Here is a 21,135-nt window from a genome sequence, read left to right as displayed (position 1 = left end):
TAACAATGAAGCAAATAAAGAAAAATGTATACTGGTTTGACCTCCCTCGCTTTTTGAATTTCTACTCTCTTCCTCCGCTGTAAGAAACTTTATCTCCTCATTGATAACAAATTCCTCGACTTTCTCTCCCTTGCCCTGATCCAAGAAATCACTCAAAATCCAATTGCCATTTATTGCACTTTCAGGGCGTTCTGCCAGGTCAGGCTGAAGACTTTTTTCTTTCTTTCTGCCTACCCGAGCAACCCCTTGGGTATCACGCTGTCTCTAGCTACTGTCTAAGAACAGGCAAGAAGCAAAAAAGCCGTGCCCCTCCGCAGCCTGGACACGGGGACCCCCCTTCACCAGTCAGGCTAAGTGGGAGAAATGAATAAATCAAATAATTTCTAATTAAAAAAAAAAGGAAAGAAAGAAAAAAAAAAAGAAAGAAAAACAGAAGAAAGGAAAAAAAAAAGAAAGAAAAAAAGAAAGAAAAAAAGTAGGGGTTTAAAATAAAGATACTTTTAATGCTCTCACTAAGGTCCAGAATCTTGAAGTGCACAGCCCAGTGTGTTGCGACATGCCACCCAGCACCCCGGGGGCTGGCTCTGCTCCTCGCTGGGTCCCAGAGCGGCACCCGCTCTCTCACCCTCTGAATGGGGAGGGGGATCTGCGGGCAAGCCGAAATGCCTCCTGGTGCAGCCCAGGACCCCGCTTTACTCTGTAGGTGTGTTTTGCTACCCATCCATTTACCTTATATTATGCTTAACTCAAGGCAAATAAAAGGTAAATGCAAACTCTATTCATTGTGTCTAAAAGATAATGCATTTATGTTTTGGAAGATAGAGGTACAGAAAAGAAGAAAAATGAAATTACTTCCAGTACAGTTGATTGGGAAAGGTGTCTCTCCACCTCCTCATCAGCTGACTTGCTCTTTTCTGGTGATCGCAACTTTGTAATACAGGATTTCAGGGTTGGCCTCAGGCTCTGTCTAGTCACACTCCGTCAACGACTTCTCCCATGCAAAAGTTTCTCTTAGCTTTTTTCTAAGATCCCACCAAGTAGGATAGCTCTTACTGGCTTAGAAGTCTTCCCATGCTGCCAAACAGGTGGAATTATGTGCTGGTTTTGGCTGGGGTAGAGTTAATTTTCTTCACTGTAGCCAGTATGGGGCTATGTTTTGGATTTGTGCTGGAAACAGGGTTGATAACACAGGGATGTTTTCGTTGTTGCTGAGCAGGGCTTACACACAGTCAAGGCCTTTTCTGCTCCTCACCCCACCCCACCAGTGAGGAGGCTGGGGGTGCACAAGGAGTTGGGAGGGGACACAGCTGGGACAGCTGACCCCAACTGACCAAAGGGATATCCCATAGGATATCCCATACCATATGACATCATGCTCAGCATATAAAGTTGGGGGAAGAAGAAGGAAGGGGGGGACATTCAGATTGATGGCGTTTGTCTTCCCAAGTCACCGTTACGCGTGATGGAGCCCTGCTTTCCTGGAGATGGCTGAACGCCTGCCTGCCCCTGGGAAGCAGTGAATGAATTCCTTGTTCTGCTTTGCTTATGTGTGCGGCTTTTGCTTTCCCTATTGAACTGATTTTATCTCAACCCAGGAGTTTTCTCACTTTTACCCTTCTGATTCTCTCCCCCATCCCACCGGGGGGAAGTGAGCGAGCGGCTGGGTGGGGCTTAGTTGCCAGCTGGGGTTAAACCACGACAAACTGTCAGCCCAAAACTCATTCTCTTTACATCTTCACAGGGCAAAAAAAAAAAAACCAACCCTCTTAAGGGTTGTTTTCCATCCTCTGGCATGACTTTTCCATACCCCAGGCAGTATCTCCTGTGCCTAGCTCTCTAGAAAGGAAAACTTTTGATTCAATGATATGTAAAACCTTTCCTATTCCCTTAACTTTTTAGTGTGAACTGCTCAGTGGACCTTACATTACATTTCAGTCTGTCCAATAAACGCAAACATCCCAGGAGGATAATCATACACAGCTTGAGTAAGAATATACGCAACGGCAGCTAATCGCTCTGGCAATAACAGGGTTCACATGACCAACCTCCAACTTCTTCCTCTTATGCCTATCAGAATTATTTCAGAAGTAGAATAAATTTACAAGTAAAAAGAAAAACTTTAAAAGGCAGAAACAACTGTTTCTTATGATTTTTCTAGATCTTCTCTCAAATACGGTATTTTAAAGATGCTGCTCAACTCTGTCCTTATACAGAAGGCTGCATTTCAAAATGTCATCTTACCCCTTGCTTTCTCCTATTTTCTGAAATTTTAAACTGAGGCAAATTTCCCTACTGTGTTTCAAAAATGTTATTATGTATTTTTAATTATTATTATTATTTTCATACTGCGGCTTTGATTTTAGCCACAGCAAATTCTCTGCTTAGAATCCTTAGAATTGAAGAGGAAGTTAATGGAATAATATTTTTATATTTTTTCCTCAAAACAAACTTCTGAGATGAGGAAGGGGAAAACTTAAGCTATTAATTCTTCCCTTATTTCCCTTGTTCACCTTTGTGGATCACAAAGGTATCAACTGATCGCTATTACAGACTTAAAATGCAACAGAATAAATTTTTCTTTGCTGTTGTGCAGTTGTTGTTGGTTTTTTCCCCTGACATTAACATTCCCAAGAAATGGTACATAACACTGTAACACATCAATAGATGTTGTTCTTCTAACATCATCATATCACAATCTCTTCCTGTATGCATTTACAAATGTTGTGTGAAAGAAATAAGCTTGTGTTTTTTTTTTTTATTTCTACAACATAGCAGAAGGAAAAGCTGATTAAAAGATTTATTCAAATATTTACATGACACACACTGGTGCAGTATTAAAGTGTGAGCTTGCTCCTTTTACAAATCTCTTTAGCAGTAAGTCTTTTCTCCCCATTGTTACTAATATCAACTTTTAAATGGTAGTTACGAGTTTCAATGACTTCAGCCTCTAATTGGGCATCCTCTCCAGTTCTTCTCTCCCTCCTCCTCTTCTCCCCCTCCGGTACGCCTTGCCTTTATAGTGATTCATGTAGGAGGCGTCTAACCCATTTCCTCACTCCCAGGACTTCCCCACGCTCTGCTCCGCGCATCCTCCCAGACGCCAGCTCCAGCTTTGCTCTGCACATCCTTGTTGTAATCTCACCCTACGCGCCCTTTCTCTACGTATCTCCTTGTGTTCAGAACAGTTTTGTAAGTGGGTGCTAGACCAATACCCTCTGCATTTCAAACATTCTCCTTAAAATTAATCTTTTTCCATAAGCCTATGAAATATAGTAGAAAATTATGATCAGCATCCCAAATAACACCAGAGCCATTGTTACAAGTCACACATTACTGGAACCAGGAGTAGCTCTGAGCCAACAGCCCTATCTGCTATTCCTGCCTTTCCCTGTTTCCTGGCATTCCCAAAGAAACCAGAAAATGGGTCCGAGGAGAAATTAAGACACTCTGATATTTGTATTACTCCATGTATGGTAGATGTCTAAGCAGTACGATCAGGACATTTTAAGTGCTCATGTTGGGAGGGAACTGCAGTATGTCCCTACACCGATGCATTTTTCCTTTGTAAAATGTCGCTATACATTCTCTGTTGCCATTGTGGTGCAGTGAAAGGCAACAATTTACCTTGAACACTGGAGGTAATTAAGTATACATATTTACAGTATAAATGTGTAGGTGTACACAGTTAGCAGTGCATTCTACAATATTAATTCCTAATTTGGAATGCATCCAAATATCAAATAACTTAAACAACATGCATTTTATGCTCCCTATTAAATACAAGGAGATACTGAGACATGAAAAAAAATAAAATGCCTTGTCTATAGACGTTTAGCTGGTCGGTGGCAGAGCTGGGAGACAACCTAAATCTGATCTATCCTCTTGTGAGTTTTAAATGTATCACCTTCCCTATCACATATGTACGATGATCAAAGTCTCAGGAATATGCAAGCTGATTGCCAAAGAGCTGGAATCCTTTAAAACATCATTCCCCGCGAGTACAGCAGACCTACGCTGAAGACCTTAACTAGAGATAAAATCATTCTAACTCAGCTCATGTTCGTTTCATGTGACAGTCCTCAGCACCATCATCAATTTTACACCAATTTCAAGGACCAGTAGGAGCAATAGCTTCTGTTTCTTGACCACTGAAGAAAAGAAGTCCCATATTAAAATTTATGAAAACTATGAACTGCAGACATAAGGAGCCAAACATCTTACTTCAAAGACACTTGATAGATAATATATTATTGCAAAACAATTTATTCTCCCTCTCTGTTTCTGATTGCCACTTTATTTCCTACTAGCATTGTTCTAGCTTTTTCTTCAACATATGCTTCACTGACGAGTCTGGACTCTGAAGTACTCACAGTGACCAGCAGAGACACAGCCGTTCCCTCTGGTATTGGCCTCCCTAACACAGGTCCGATACTTACACTGTGCTACTCTTAAGTGAAAATTAGTTGGTGTAGCAGATGAGTATTAGTACTGCAAAACCTCTAACGAGGTAAATTATTAGTTCATTGTTTGGGGGGGAGGTGGTTTGATTTTTTTCCTGAATTTTTAAAGTGGGCTTCCATTAGGCATAGTCTGGAATAACCAAAAAACACAGTTCAGATGGATAAAAGTGCTGAAATCCTAAACCAAAGTAACATGCTTAATTAGAAACATAACAAACATGCTTGTTCAAGAGGTTTTTGAATAGCAGAATCTTTCTTCTCTCAATTTAAAGTTCAATTTTAGAATAATAAAATAAGTTCTTTCATTCATTGTATGATATGAAATAAGCTTAGTAGCTCAAGTTCCATTGTAAGCTTATAGAAATATATATAAAGCCATCACCACTAAACATCTAAAAAACCTCGCAGGCACAGAAATGTAAAATTAATCACACTCAAAATATATTCTTGAGTGCAACGAGGGGAACCATTCGGAATTATGAAATTTTCCACCGGTGCTTTGGTTGTTCTATTGATAAATGCAGGATTTCTGGTTCATGAAACAACTATATGCATAACAGCACAGACGTGAACATGTAAGAATAGCAGGGCTTGACCCTGTACTACTACAGGAAGTTTATAATAGACATAAAGGCTCAATTCAGATCAAGCTCTGAATTCCTTAGGATAGAAAATGGTCTTCTCTGCGAGAGTGTACCTTCAGCTTGTAGAAGAATGCTGGAGCCAATGGACATACTATGACAGCAATACATGTCAAATAAGGACATTGTAAGGAGCAAATACCTTAAAATGTAATTACATTTAATATCTTAATATGTAATTCTTACAGGAGATAAAAACTCCCAGAACAGCCTGGGCTTCATATTAAAATAAAATAAAAAAAAATCCCCCAAATGTGATTTATAATCATATGCTTACAGTGTATAAACATAACTGCCTTAAGAAGCTATCACACACACACTTTTGTGCAACTCACTCATTCAGTGCTCAACTTACAACATTTCTTTAGTATGGATGTTTTTGTGATTCTTTAAATAAAATAAAACCATCAAGTTACCTAGACAGCAATATCATGCTAATACTTCGACACAGAAATATGTCTCAACTACTATCAGCACAAAAAAGTAAAAAGCAAGCAAAAAACATCAAAAAAAAAAAAAAGGAACAAAACATTTTTAAGTACCCAGAATGCTTTTTGATGTTTGCATTCTGTACCAAAAGCCAGTCACAAACAAGCAGAACTAATATATAAGTTGGGGCCTATCAGTTAAAATGTATGTTAGATATCCAATTAACAGAACAACGTATGTCAGGTAATTACTTAATTAATTAATAAAAGCAGTAAAGAAATAACTGCTGAAACACAAAGCATGTATTCTGAGAAAATTTTCCACCCAGTGCTTCCATCATGAAATAAATCGGTATTGCTATATGAAGAATCACACTGTGAAATATCATAGTAATTTCTGGTCTTTCCTACAGGCCAGCACTTACATCCACTCGAAAACAGACACTATTACTCTCGTATATGGCACTGAAATATCTGACTAAGAAAGGTTTGTAACCAGCAGATAACAAACGAACGAAAAACAGTTTCTCTTTTTCCGTTCCACCCCTCGTCACAGAATCAAAGGGTTGGATACAATTCTTACACCCCTGACAGATAAGATTAGCTAATGACAAGCTTTGGATTCATCTAGTAAATCCAGCACAGAATATACAAGCAAACATATAGAAAAAAGGCTGCTGTCGGCAAATTTGAAAGCTTCAAGTTCTTTCAGATGAGAACTTGCAGAAAATCAATTTATATATGAATTTTTATTTTTCTTTTAAAACAACTCTGCAGTCAGATCAAGTCAAGCTTACCATCTGCTGCAGATAGAAACACAGCTATATTCAAGAATTACATTATAAAACTTCTTTGTAAACTTTACATGCAAGCTGTTCTTGTCAGAATTAAAGTCACTGTGATAATGCATCTTAATATTCAATCAGGTTTTAAATAAAGAGTGACAAAAGTCCACATATGGATGACAAGCTGTTCTACAGTAAATATTTTTGTATTTATTGAGAAGGGGCTTATGGCAGTTTAGGACATATTCCACCAGGCATTTCAGTCTAAACTCCTTACAGACTAATAAAACCAAGATAAAATCCCTGTTCTAAAATCCTCACCAAAATTTAGTTTTTAAATTAACTTGATCCTATTCCTATTCCTATTTTGTTATGCTTTTACTTCATCATTCACTTGAAAACTTTTCCCAGCTGGTGGCTGCTATAGAACGGAAGACTTTTAGTACCCTGTATTTTAAGCAAGGCTTTATTCCCAAGTGACAGTGAACGTATCTACGGAAGAGAAAAAGCAAATACAATGTAATTTAATTTTACCATTATAGCTGACCCTCCAAAGCACAGTAAAAATTCTTCCACTTTTTTATGTAGTTAAACTTGTTAAAGCCATTTCCCATATTCCTGCAACTGAGGGGATACAGTATAAAAAACCCTCAAAAGTTCCTTTTCCACATACTCATGTGAAATAAATCCTAATGCAGATAACCTTACCCTGATGTTGGATCAACAGCTATGGCCTTAGGGTTATTAAGATCCAGCTCGATGAGGGTAATGCACACTGATCCATTCTGGTTGCAAACAAAGATCCTGTCACTGACGTGATCCACAAAGTAAAAATTTCCGGTGATCCAGTCGATTGCTATTTGCTGTACATCTGCCAAAAAAAAGAAAGGGAAAAAAGCTCAGAAGTGCAATTGTAATACAAATAACCAAACTGCTAGCTGCTTCACCAAGCAGACTCTCTGCTCAGCTAAAGAGTTCAAGCTGTTTTTACATGTATTATATGGTATATAATAAGGAATCCAATTCTCAATACACAATTATTGGCTGGAGAGAATTTTTCCTTTTTAAGTACAAATGTCTGATTGCAGCTTTGAGGGCATGAAAAATACACATTTGTTTGTAGTTCTCTTAAATATTTTAGATTTTGTCATTGTGAATTGTTTATGGTATATTCAGAAGCAACATCACTGAATGATGGTGCATCTGTGAAACGGGTCTGAATCGCTGACGGCAGCAGATCGCAGTGGGAAGGCAGCCTCTGAAGCCACTCGAGTTCTGAAGTTAGTGTTCTAGGATGTCCATTACACCCTGGATGATAGAGCTTATAAGAGTTTATTAGTTATGTTTAAAGGGGACTAAAACCAGGTAATAAATACTTCACAGAAATTCAAAAAAACTGTGTGTAGATATGCATGTCTAAAACCACTGTATGTAATAGCAGACGTGCGCGTGCATGCATTCATTTTCATTTAAACTGCTTTTTTTTGTAGTTCTGAGAAATCCGGATGCTGCCAGATTTCTGATTCAACTGCCACAATAAGTAGCATCAAAGTAACTGTCTGCGTGACACTTATATAGAGAAGTTTCTTAACAAAGATGCCGGGAGTTTTCCTTCTCGGGACACTAGGGTAGCTTCACAACTACCTAACACAAGTGTTTTAAAACAGTCAGTTCTTTTTCTTGTGGGATCCTGGAACCACTTTTTGTAAATGTCTTCTAAATCCTGCATTTTTCTTATAAGTCAATCGACCTGTCCATACGTAGTCTTACTGTTACAGTAAGCAAAAGTATAACGAAGCGCAAAGCACATAACTTTAAGATTTCTTTACTTCCTATTCTCATTGACAGCACTATATTGACACCACCCTGTAAGATTCAATTAGTTATTCTTAAAGGAATAACTCAGTAACAATATTTCCTGTTAAATATTTTCAATGTTAAATATTAATGATTTTTTATTTTAGAAATGTATATTCATTATATTACACTGGTTTCAAAATATTGCTAACATAAGATGCAATTCTTTCATGATGACAGAACCCAGATGTAATAAAATATCACTTCACATAGCAGCTTTTTTTTTTGTTACTTTCAGTTTTTTCTATTTCTATCATCCTTCACAAGTCAAATTTTTAGGGTTTTTTTCCCCACTCCAACAAGAGCCTCTTGCTACCATCACATACATGCTGCACTGGAGAATATAAAGTATTGGTTCAGAAAGAAATTGTAGTCATTAAGTTTTTGACAATAACTGAGGGCTTATAAGTCATGCATTTGCTAAATACTTAAAACAGACATGAAGACCCATGCGTTGTCCTTCAAAGTGCAGGTAACATAAACAAGATTTACTCAATGAAATATCAGGAATAGCTTCCAGCTGTATTCCACCTCAGCCATCCCATTACACAGTTCACTGCTGTCTCTTCTATCTCAGATTTCTCCCCTTCCGCTATTCATTTTCCTTTTAATTCAAAGCGAATATTATGCCTCTTCGCTTCTGATGGCTCCTATTACAAAGATATGCTGAGCCAGAATAAAGAAATGCTCCATTTAGTCCAGTATCCAACCTCCAGAGGAGGCCAATGTCAGGTGCACTATGAGGCATATGCGAGCACTAATATATTTTAGACAATAGGGAGCAAAAGGATTTTTTTTCCTTATCCAAAGAAAATACAGGTCGTACTTTTAAAAAGATCAGAAAAACTCTGTCCCTCTGGAAATCGGCAATAGTTTGAGCATTTTCAGTGTGTCTGCTTTCCATTTTCAGAAGTTGGATTCATGGAATTAAAGGTTGATGGCACACCGATTCAATGAGACTTTTGAAAATAGAACATAGGCTTCCATGTAATAGAAGCAATTCTGAAAACATTATTTGTAAAGAATGAAAGTTACAAAAGGGATTCAATTTTAAATATTTGTAGAAATAAAACTAGTAATTAAATTCCTGCAATGAGAGCTCTGGAAGATTGCTATACATTGGGAAGTGGATGAAAAGGAACAAGCTTAAGTAGCAGCCCGCTGGAGGAGGGTACTGTTTTCTTCTTAATGTGCGGGAAAAGTATCTATTTTTACATAAATGTGATATATACCTGAAGAGCATGTCACACACAGATTATTAGATCTGTTAACATAACAATACTCACATTTATAAAATGTTGGCTGTATTTTTTCCTTAGTTATTCATTAACATATCACAAGAAATGGCACTAAACAGGGTTTTTATATGGAAAACAAAAATTAATTGAACGTCATATTAGGGATAACCAGTTGCATCAAACTGAGGTTGCCCAGCAATCCAGGAAAAGTAAGGCATCCAGAAGCAATTTCACACCATAACCTTTGTGTCAAAGGCTTCATTGGTAGCTCTTAACACCAATTTACCTGATTTCCCTTCCCCAGCAGGTTGTCTTTGGGAAGGGCATGGAGGTACCAGCAGCACAGGCTATTTGAGAGACTTAGGCTCATTACAACTGCATTCCTTGTAAAGCTGTTCATTACAAACCACGCCATGCTTAAAGACTTAATCACAGAGTTTCCAGAAAAAAGAGCCACATTAATTCGCATTTTTCTTCAGAAGTCTACTGCATGAAATGGAGGAGAGATCTCCCACTATGCAAAGAACACTCCTCTCAAAAATAGACCTTCTGGGGCAGCACATCACTGTAATCTAGTAATTAACCTGGACATTCAATGCACGGTAGCATTTGCATTTAACAGTTACAAACACGTTGTGTATTGTGGATACCATCGATCTGGTTTGGGTTTTGTCTTCTTTGTACCATGCACTTTGCAGTGAATTGGACACATCTGGTTTCTCACAAGAGAAGAAGTTTATAAAGAATTGTCCAAATCCACTCCCCCATAAAATTATATTCTATGTGAAAAATCCACTTAGCTAGCAGATAACAGGTTTTATGAATCAAACTTTTAATCTCTGTGGTTTTGCTAGTGGCTATGCATTAAGCTGCTTTGAATGGCTCTCCAGTTACCACACAAGTTGAATGCACTGTATATCATAGAGATAAGGTTTTGGTTGCACTGGGGACTTATAAAATATATATATCACTTCTTGTACTCAGGAAGTTACTGAATTCATTTCATGCCTATTTCCGGATTCATGTATTAAAACCCAGTATGTACAGATGTCTAGTCCACTCACATCTTTAAAGTAATTAATCTTTTTTTTTTTTCATTCACACAGTTTCAGAAATCTCTAAAAAGAAATGCCTCCCCCTGAAAACAGACATATTTATTCTGAGCAATCTTGTATATATTTTTGAGGGTTTTTCCTATACTAAGAACAGTTTCCTTGGAGCATTTCTGCCAAATGTGATCATCCTCCCTTTATTACTCTCTAAAAACTAGGATTTCCTCTCAAGGACTTCATAAAGAATAGTTAAGAAATCATAGAGTCTAAATTCTACTCTAGTTAATGATATTATATAGACCATGGGCACTAACAAAAGTGTGGCTAGAAGTATACTTTTTCTATTTTTTTAAACACACAAATATTATTATACCTTTAGAGAAAATAGCAAGTTTATATGAGGGTGGCTAAAACTTCAAAGGGTACTGGAAATATATGTCTTATGGCCAAAATATAGTTTATGAAAATCAGAGCCATATTGAATGACTGCCTCTTTCACTTTAATTTTCAAACACATACCTGGTACTGTATGCATTGCTACACTTATTTCAATTTCAAATCAAGACTTGCACAAGAAGACTTCAGTTAACAGAAAGGACGGAAAAGCAGATTTATTTTCTTGTATTTGTACTACTGTTGTAATCAAGGATTCAGCACACGTACTGCCTATTAAAACCAGTATTATGTTAACAGATTTCATTTTTTCCAGATGTTGAAGAAAGACTAGAAACAGAAAAATTAGTAAGCTTTCTCCATTTATACACTTCAGTAAAAGCATCCCTTGTTTTTAATGTGAGAAATGATCTAAGCAAACTACTCAGTGGAACTCGTAGTTGGAGTTGGAGTCTTTTTTAGAAACTTCTGAGTGAACTGGGGAATGATTTTGCATGAAGTATAATTAAAATTCAAAATGCTCAGTGCACTCTCCATATGCTTCTGGTTAATAATGAAAGAGATAGACAACCTCTCTCTATTTTAAGGGAAAGAACTTAGCTTCTACTGCCTTATATACTTAAAATTTTCCTTGCTCTGAACATGACTGCAATGAGGACTGCCTAAAGGAACTTAGAAATCTACTCATGACTCAAGGTGCAACAATTTCATTGACAGTTACTATGGGAAATTAGAACCACGATTCGTTCTTTCTCACTGGGCATGGTTTTGGACCTTTTTTTAAAAAAAAATACATATATATGTAGCAATTCAGTATCGATTTCTTGCTTGCATTTTCCCAAAATTAATGTATATATTTGAAAATGCTTAAAATTAGTTTTTATTTTTGTCACAAAATTTTTTTTTTTTCTTTTGCAAAAGTTGATCTTAAAGGATGAATTATTTTGATTTACCCAAAAAGCTATAAAAAAAAAAGTACTAATTTTTCTTCCATAATGCATATACATCTCTTCTGTATGAATACAACATACAGACGGCCACACCAAAAGTATTCTGGGCTTGCTTGGGGGAGATGAGAGAAGGGGAAGTGGTTTAAAAAGTGGTACTTGTATCTTCAATAGAAGAGCATGGGTGGGCAGGTACCCTGACTCCCCGTGATTGCAGTCTTGAAACCACAATTGCAGTGAGGGAAGTGTTTGCTACTCCTACTGCACCAAAATGTCGAGTGTTTATTTTATAGAAATCTTTCCGCTTTGCAAAGAGCAGCTGAGCGTTCTCACAGGTAGTCAGGTCTGCCAAGAGTCACTTGTTTAATTTATTTTATTATACAAGCAGTGTAGTTCTGAGGATTGTGCAACAGTTGTTTGGACGGTTGGCCATATGCTAGGGGAATAAACGCTTCAGAGAGGCAAGAGAGGATCGCTGTAATAAAACTTTCAGGAGCTTAACATTTCTGTAATGAGCATCCTAACACATGGAAGATGTCAGTGTAGTCCCTAACGGTAGTGCAATATAGGAGTGCAAGGGTGGTACTGCTCAAGTGCCTCGTGCCAGGAAGAGTCACCTTCTGGTCCCTCTTTCCCCAACGGCCAGGACAACAGATCTGCAGATCTCCTAGGCGTGTTCACACCCGCTTACCCTACAACCTGCTTGCCTCCGGGGCTCACTTTCATAAACCAGCCTGGAGTAAATAAGAGTTTGCTTCACTGTATTTTGACTAAGGAAGCATCTTCTCCTTCCTGCTGAGTCAAAAGCGGTGAGACAGAAACAAAGGTTAAAAAAAAAGATTAATCTTTTTAAGCCAAAACCATGACAAATGAGATAACATAAAAAATAAATAAAAATGGGACAATATATTTGAGACATTTTGCCTTTCCCTATGTTTTCTCAATCTTCAGGGTGTATTTTTTCCACATATATGCATTTTACTTCTTCACAACTAGATAGCTGCTTTAATTTTTTGACTGAAAGCTGAGATTTTAGCAGGTGAGGCTTTGTGAATTGTGTAAGGTAGGTGAATGATAAAAGTGCCACACATGGACAGACCTGTTTAGTTTAATTTACTATGTATTTAGAAAAACAGAGATAAAATTACATATTTGCAAAGGAACCAACAAATTTTATTCCAAAGAAGAAGAGCAAGCAGCTTGGGGATAGGCTTTTTGCCTCCACCTGAGTAAAAGGACGAGTTTTGAATAACAAGACAAACAGTAGCAAGCCTTTCTTTTTCTAAAATAGCCAGTGTGGTGAGACCAGGTAAATAGTAGTTAAAACACGCTTAAATGACAGGCTGTGAAATCTTGCAGAAGCATTGACTTTGCTGTGCCTCTCTTCTAAGAGTAATGTTCCTAATTAGCAGCCCAGACAACCTTATACTGACACTGTGGCTTGGGAAAGTTAAGCTGGCACAGATTTTTCTGTGCCCCTTCTACTGACAGCAATTTGCCATAATTATGTCTGCAATGCCATTTACAAAATATGATTTTTATTAAAAATGTCACCATTCAGTAAGTTAGACACACTGGTGTCTAAACTTTTAACAGCCATGTCCTGAGTGATTATTGCATATGTTTAAAAATGAAAAATCAAATGCAAAATATCCATCTATCTTTTCCAAATGACTCATCCTCAAATATCTAGTTCCTTTGAATTAAATCAGCCTTCTCAGATACTGTTTGTAAAGACTATAATGCAAAACCTAAAACATACTAAATTTAAATAAGCACTTTAAAGCATCCAGACTTCAAGGTCCTCAAACAAAAAGAAAGCTTTTCCTCTTGTTTGCTGAGTAACATAATTTAAATTTCAATAAATTGGATTATTGTCGAAAATACAGTTGGTGTTCTTCCAACCCTACAGGATATTAGAATATACCGTTTTAAAAATCTATAAATGTGAACATTTAGACAATAGCAGTTTCCCCAAGCTGAAGAGTTTTCAAAAATATGAGCCTAATCTAAATATTATGAACTTAATGAAAGCATCTCAATAGCTGACGAAGACACCTAGTCTCTCAGAGACGTAGTCTATCCAGTCACTGAGAGATTTGAGCATTCAGCTTCCAACAAGGTACAGAAGAGAACACGTTTATTCCCTATGGGCATTTCTCTTTCTGTTTAAAATCAGACTTTTATCCTTCTACTGGATGCAGCCCACTTGACTAAGAAGAGAAGATCCAATGCCCGAAACTTCACACGATTTAGGAGTTTCTAAAATTAGCAGTTCCATACCTTTCAAAGGACTCCATGAAGACCGTGACACAGTCTGGCCTACAAAATCCTCACATCTGTGAATTAATATGTGAGCACTGATGACAAGATGGTCATACAAGCCAGTTTTGGGGCCCCCAAAGCAGTAGAGCAGATAGCTATGTAAGTTTGCTGCTCAGCTCAGAATACAATCTTAGCCCACCCGCTGGCCCTGTTCTACCTACACCTTGCCTTGCAATAGTCCTGTTGTACACTTCTATTTCTACAAAAGCTAGACATTTTCAGGGTTTTTATGGCTTAGTTTCTTGGGCCGCTGTGAGGCATGTTACTACAGATGGAAGTCAGGCAATGGAGTGTTATTAAGACAGACATGCTATAGTACATTGGCTGAGGTTGAACATTGAGTATGTAGCGAGAGAGAAATGCAGGTTTAACGGTAAACTTCTTCCTCCCATTGGGAACCCAGGGATCTACAGAACAGTAACAACGAAAAATCGCATCTTCCACTTCTAACAAATCCCTCTGTTTACAGAGCATTCAGAGGAAATGTCATGATGGAGGACCCCAGGTATGCTTTGGTCTGTGCTTTTGCCAGGAATTTTAAAGCAGGGTAGCAAAATCTGGTCCTAAATTTTTTAGCGTATTTCTTCTTTCACTCATGTTATAGAATGATTCTACCACACAATGCATCAAGTTTCTGGAATGAGTTAAATGAGTGAAGTTTTCTGTTACTTGAGTCTTGAGTCACAGAGCTGGCTGTGATGCCAACAGATTAAATGAGCAAGGAAAAAGTGTGAAACAATGAAATAAGGGCCTTATAAATGGCCCTATCTTTTAATCCTGAGTATTATGATTTTTATAAGGAGTGAATTTTCTGACATCAATCTCATGTCAGAAACAAGTAAGAATAGTCAAAAACTGTAATGCTTCTAATTTCTGCATTACTGAGTTTCAAACACATTGCCCGGTGATTGTAAACTTGTAATGGGGTCCCAGTAGCCTCCATACATGCTGAACAATAAAGACAGATTTATAGAGGTACACAGCTATAACAGTCTCTTTTTTTTTTTAACTGCACATTCAAAAGCTTCTTATAAATCTGCTGAGACTGTAAATCAAACCCAGTTATTTACTTCAAAGCAGTTAAGTCATCCACTGTTAAAATTAAAGCATAATTCAGCTGCAATAGGCATCCCATCAAGCATGTGGACTAAGAGAACTGCTGCAGGGAAAACGACGTGGCTACATTAGGCTGTATCACTTGCCTCGTTTAACCACCTTCCATCAAAGGCAAGGTCTACAACCTTCCACCTTCCTAGGACTGCCTGCTGCACATATTATGAACTTCATAAACCATCGTCACACAAAAATAAGGTCATTTAAACATTTTCCCATAAAGACGCTAAGCAGTAGATTATTACAATTTTAAAGATACGACAATAAAATATGGAGTTACTTTTGCAATACAAAGTATTTAAGGAAAATGGCTTCCAGAGGAAGTTTGAACAGTTTAATACCAGAGGTAGGCAATGGTGCTTTAAGGAACGCTTTTGGGGGGATAAGGTGGAAGTAAATTATCTTCGTCAGCTCTTAAAGAAAGGCTTAGGGAACAAAGGAAACTCATACTGCACATTTTTTGTAGAAGGTAACATTTGTCATACAACACTGGTTCACAGGATCTGGAGTATGCTGTAGTTTCTTGCAGGTAAAATGCAGGTCATAATTTTATAGGATAATTTGAGTCCACTATAGGTGCTATTAGCAATATATGGTCTAGACAATATGAATATGCAGGACATGACATGACCTAGTGCTATAAATCAATCTGTTTCTTTTCCCCAAAAGGCATTATTACATTCAATTTTAAGCAGAAGGTAATACTGACCATAGAATATTTCATTGTGATATATAGATATATTCATATTGAGCACAAAAGTCTTTATCTTCATCTTAAACATATTAGGGGAAAAGGAGAAGACATTACACTTCCAAAAAAATTTTTTTGCTGAAATAGAATTTGTTACAGAACTTGTTTATAATATAATTAAAATCTGCACACGGAGCCAAATTTAAATCCAGCTTGAGAATTACGAGTTAGAGAATACTAGAAAATTTAAAAATATCTTCAATTATAAAAAATATAACCTGCACAGTTAGCAAATATATATCACATTGTTCCACATAATATCTCTGAAATAAAACCATATCATGTACCTTACTAGATGAGATAGCCTCTTTTTTTAGGGTTGCTAAGGAAAGAAAAAGAAATTGCTTCTTATATTAAAGGACGTTAAGCTGTTTTCTTCATCGTTTTCCCTCCCTCTAACAGAGCAATCACTGTCATCACCTGATACCATCAGCATGCTTGTACTTCTGCAAAACACTCAAACCCCCTGTACAGCACCCACTAATGTCACTTGCCTCACATTATAGTTTGAGCAAAACAAACAAATAAAACCCTTCATGTCTATGAACGCTGACTGCCAACTGACTATAACAAAAGCGTAGTCATGTAATCATTACCTCATCCTCCCTTTCTTCCTATCTGTCCTTTTCTTTTTTCATTCATTTATTACATCTTTTCAGTATCAAAATAGTAACCTTTGAGGAGAAAACTGTATTTATTATATGTGACCAACAAAGCAAACAACGGCCCAAACTTAAAATACAGGTATCATTGATACACTTAAAAAAAAAAGTTATCTTTTCTTGCTAACTTATTACCAGTAATGCAAGAAATAAAAATAAAACATAGGTTTAGAGGTATGCATTAATTATTTTTCTATCCATTTTCAACCAGGCATCAGGACACTGCTTTTTTTGTTTGTTTATTTATTTCTATCATCATTACTATAGTGGTGGGATCCAAGTATTGGTCTACCTGAGCATTATTTTAAAATGGAATACCACCATAGATTCCATTAAAAAGTCTCATAAACCACTCAAATAGCTGTTGCTTCCAGTAATATGGCTCAAACTCAATGCTTTCATATTTGCAGAACTTGAACTTTGCTTTCAGAAAGCTTCCAGCCCTTTCCAAAACTAGCCACTTCAGAAAGATATGAGGCCATAATCCCACCTCTTTTCAACTTCAGAAGTCTTGTGTACTTTGTGCTAACTCCTTCTACCTTGTGTATCCCCTATCATTTTAGCATTTCAGTTTTTAAACCTCACAGCATCCCTATGCCATATGGAAATACTGTTATTCTCATTTTACATTTAGAGGGGAAAAGACAAGATTACTTGTTAAATGTCATCCTGTAAGTCTTGGGAAAAACAGTGGTCTCCTGACAACCAGCATATTACCTTTCTTCCTAAATCACTCCTCCTTTCATGTAAACAGTAAAAAGAATTTGTCCCAACACTTGCAAAGAAATACAGAGGAGAGACATGAATGTGCATTGCATCCCTCCTCCAGGTCCCCTCTGCAACGTATGCTCCTGTCTTCCTTGTAGTAATTTTTTTTGCCTACCCTAATGTTAAATTACTGGTGTGGTGAGTGATCCCACAGGCAGCAAGATACACGGTATTAATGCTCTCTCTGTTTAAGAGTGGAGCAGGAGCACGGCACCGGGTGCTGCCCAGGCTCTGCCTTCGCCTTACCCAGCAGCCTTCCAGCCAGCGGTCGGCTCTGCCTTGCACGAGGCTCTCCAGACAATTTGACAGTTCATGCAGAAGTGTATTTCAATTCTTTTCAGAGCAGCTATCTCCAAATATTTTTTTGCTCAGTCTACTTTATGAAGGAATAATTGTCTGCCCAAGTATATGTTTGCAAAAGGAAAAACCCCAAAAACTCAAACTGTGACCAATTATCTTGGAAGATACAGAACATGGATTACAGTGCGTTCACAGACTGTTATAAAGTATGTTTTTCCGCTACTTCATCTCACTTGAGTCGCCTTTTCCCAATGGGTTCGTTTCTGAAGTGAATGCAGTGGTTATGACTATTTAAAACAAATCTGAATTTTGCAACCAGTTGAACAGACTCAATGACTAACAGATATATTCTCCAAAGAGTCTTAAAATGAAAATACATATTTTCAGTATATTCATAACTAGAAGAGAAACAGCACCGATCTTTTCACATACGTTATACTTATCTCCTTATATATAAATATAAAAATACTCCCCCATATTAAAAAATGGAATCATATACTTAAGTAAAATAGCAACATAGGACATGCAAGCAAGTCCAAAAATGCCAAAACGAGCGATAGTCTCTGGAAATGCAAACTGTGGCAACTATCCCCACACACTCCTCAATCAGCTCATTATTTTTGCTTAGATAGTGTGACAGAGATTTTACGCAATTACACGTGCAAAGACTATCCAAACTTTACCATCAGCTCAAGAACTGTCATGGTGAATGCCTAACCCAACGCATCAAACTGCAGCTGTTCTGTGACATGTTGATAAAATGCAGGGCTTCGGCTTTGCCCAAACAGACCAACCCTTTTGCATATTCTGTCCTTCTCTTCTCATTTAATTACTTACAATGATTAAAATGCTTTTTTCCAGAACTAAGAAATTTATATAGCTTAAGCCTGGCTTTAGCAAAAGTGATTTACTCCACTTAAAAGATTTGTTATATGGAATTTTTCAATTTCAGAATAAGTGCTTCACTAAAACCAGCATTAAAAATTGTAAAGCCAACCCAAGATTTTATTTTAGTCAACCTAACTGACAAATAGTGAGAATAGTGAGAACAAATAGTGTTCTTCCATTTTATTTTTTTCATAAAACTGACATGATCCGTAAGGTTTTCAGCATTTCAGGTTCTACTCCAAAACTGAAGTCAAAAGAAAGTTTTAAATCAAATTTCTTTCATACTAAGTAGAAATCCACAATGTAAGTTTTGTGGATTGAGAAGACAAAAATATTTCTGTGAACTGGAGATAATACTTTTTCAGCTAGCCATTGCTTCTGCCATTCAAAGAAGTTAAAAATTGAAAAAAAGAAATCATATATTAAACCCCCAAATCAGATGGTGGTTTTAATTTGCCATGTCCACCACAGTGCAAATAATAATCATAGTTTTATCAACTTTTGCAAACATGCAATTCCTCTTTCTGTAAGATCTCCTGATAAAGTACTAAGTAAAGAGCAAGCCCTTTATTTTATTCTGAGCCATACAAACTCTTTGGTGTGTCTCCATCATAGTCTACAGTACAGCACAGAAATACCCAGGCTATAGTGAGTACTGAAAGCAGACTGGCCCAGAGCCTAAAGTGATATAGCTTATTGTCCTGCTTTTGGCTGGGATGGAGTTGATTTTCTTCCTATTAACTGGTATAGTGCTGTGTTTTGGATGTAGTGTGAGAATAATGTTGATGGCACACTGATGTTTTGGTTGTTGCTAGGTAATGTTTACGCTAGTCAAGGACGTTTCATCTTCCCATGCCCTGCCAGGTGCGCAGGGGGCTGGGAGGGAGCATGGCCAGGACGGCTGGCCCAGCTGGCCCATGGGCTATTCCATACCATATGACGTCATGCTCAGCATATAAAGCTGGGGGAAGAAGAAGGAAGGGGGGGGCATTCGGAGTGATGGCGTTTGTCTTCCCAAGTCACCGTTACGCGTGATGGAGCCCTGCTTTCCTGGCGATGGCTGAACACCTGCCTGCCCATGGGAAGCAGTGAATGAATTCCTTGTTCTGCTTTGCTTGCGTGCACGGCTTTTGCTTTCCTTATTAAACTGACTTTACCTCAACCCACGAGTTTTCTCACTTTTACCCTTCTGATTCTCTCCCCCATCCCACCCGGCAGGGGGGTGAGTGAGCGGCTGCGTGGTATTTGGCTGCTGCCAGGTTAAACCATGATACTTATATAATTTCTTAAAAAGCAGTGACAAAGATGCTGCAACTGTTTTTTGTTTTATCACATACGTAGCTTCCGATTTCAGCTTTACTTGGATTAATGCAATTTCTTATTCATTTATGAAAAGCGTGATCTTTATTTATCCTTTTCCCTGCAGCAATACAATGCATTAGATCAAATTATGAGTTGCAAAACACAACAATTAGTAGAGGCCACCAGCTAGATCACAACTCATAATACTTGTGCTTTTATTCTAATACTCTCTTCATTGCGTAAAATATGTAAGCAGATTTTTTTTCTTCCTGCTGCTTCCCCAAAAACATACAGCAGGCAGAGTTTTTGTATGCATCTGATATAGAAGGGCAAAGTCATAGTACATGTGATTAAGTCCCTCACTAACAGGGGTTGTGCCAATTCATCATTGGTGACTCCATCGATGTCCTGTAGACTCAGTTCTGCATATAGCAGATACAGCACAGTGCATTCCTAAAACTTCTCAGGCTCTTTGCTGAAAACATACTGTTTCCTTGCAGTTTTAGCTATTGGATGAGTCTCCACCTGGGATGGACTTTGGTCTGTAATTGCTCAAGTGCTTTATAACTGGTTAGCATCAAAATATGATACCAGTTATGACGTTTGATATAAACAAACTGTTTTGGGTTTATGGTTTTTCTTATGTCCCCTTCTTTCCTATAAAGACAAAAGTACTTTTGAAGAAGCCACAGGCTTTTCTTTTTTATTGCAGTGTTGGTGCAACTTGTGTTTTATGATCTGTGTCTCAGAGAACAGTCTTTAGGAGACAGAAGAACTAACTTTAATGACATGATCCGAAGTTCATTATGTAAAAATAAAGGTTTCTTGACTTCTTCAGTTGACTTTAATGTTTTTTTTTGGACGAAGTCTGAATGAAATATGTGGATTAATAAATTAATATCTGGAAATAAGTGGCAAATTTGCTGTCAATTATTCTAATTGAAGCAAACTTGATTAGCATTGCATGTGACATGAATTTACAAAGAAATATCTCCACTTAGGAAGAAAACCACTAGCTATATCATAAAAAATGTGAAATTTATAAATAAAACAATAAAGTGTCAGTAGAAAATGAAAAAAATCCATGCATATATAATTAGTTGATGGTATCTAATACTAAAATATTAATCAGGTATTTTATTGGCATTGAAGACAGTTTCTAAGAGTGTGCACCTGAAGCCTCAAGTTCATAACCAACTTTACTGAAATGGGCAGGTTACAACTG

At 37.3% G+C, this 21,135-nt stretch overlaps 1 protein-coding gene across 1 annotated transcript in view; it reads right to left on the bottom strand.

Annotated features, from left to right (window-relative positions):
• The window catches only part of LRP1B (LDL receptor related protein 1B), a 575,589-nt gene that overhangs the window by 341,452 nt on the left and 213,002 nt on the right, over positions 1–21,135 (bottom strand). The window contains exon 6 of the mRNA XM_075152715.1: positions 7,023–7,185. Within this exon, the coding sequence (XP_075008816.1) occupies positions 7,023–7,185 (163 nt within the window). The remainder of the gene's footprint in view (positions 1–7,022; positions 7,186–21,135) is intronic.

The sequence above is a fragment of the Calonectris borealis genome, chromosome 6 (genome assembly GCF_964195595.1).
Source record: "Calonectris borealis chromosome 6, bCalBor7.hap1.2, whole genome shotgun sequence".
In the NCBI taxonomy this organism is placed as follows: domain Eukaryota; kingdom Metazoa; phylum Chordata; class Aves; order Procellariiformes; family Procellariidae; genus Calonectris; species Calonectris borealis.
This window is presented reverse-complemented; position numbering and strand designations above follow the sequence as displayed.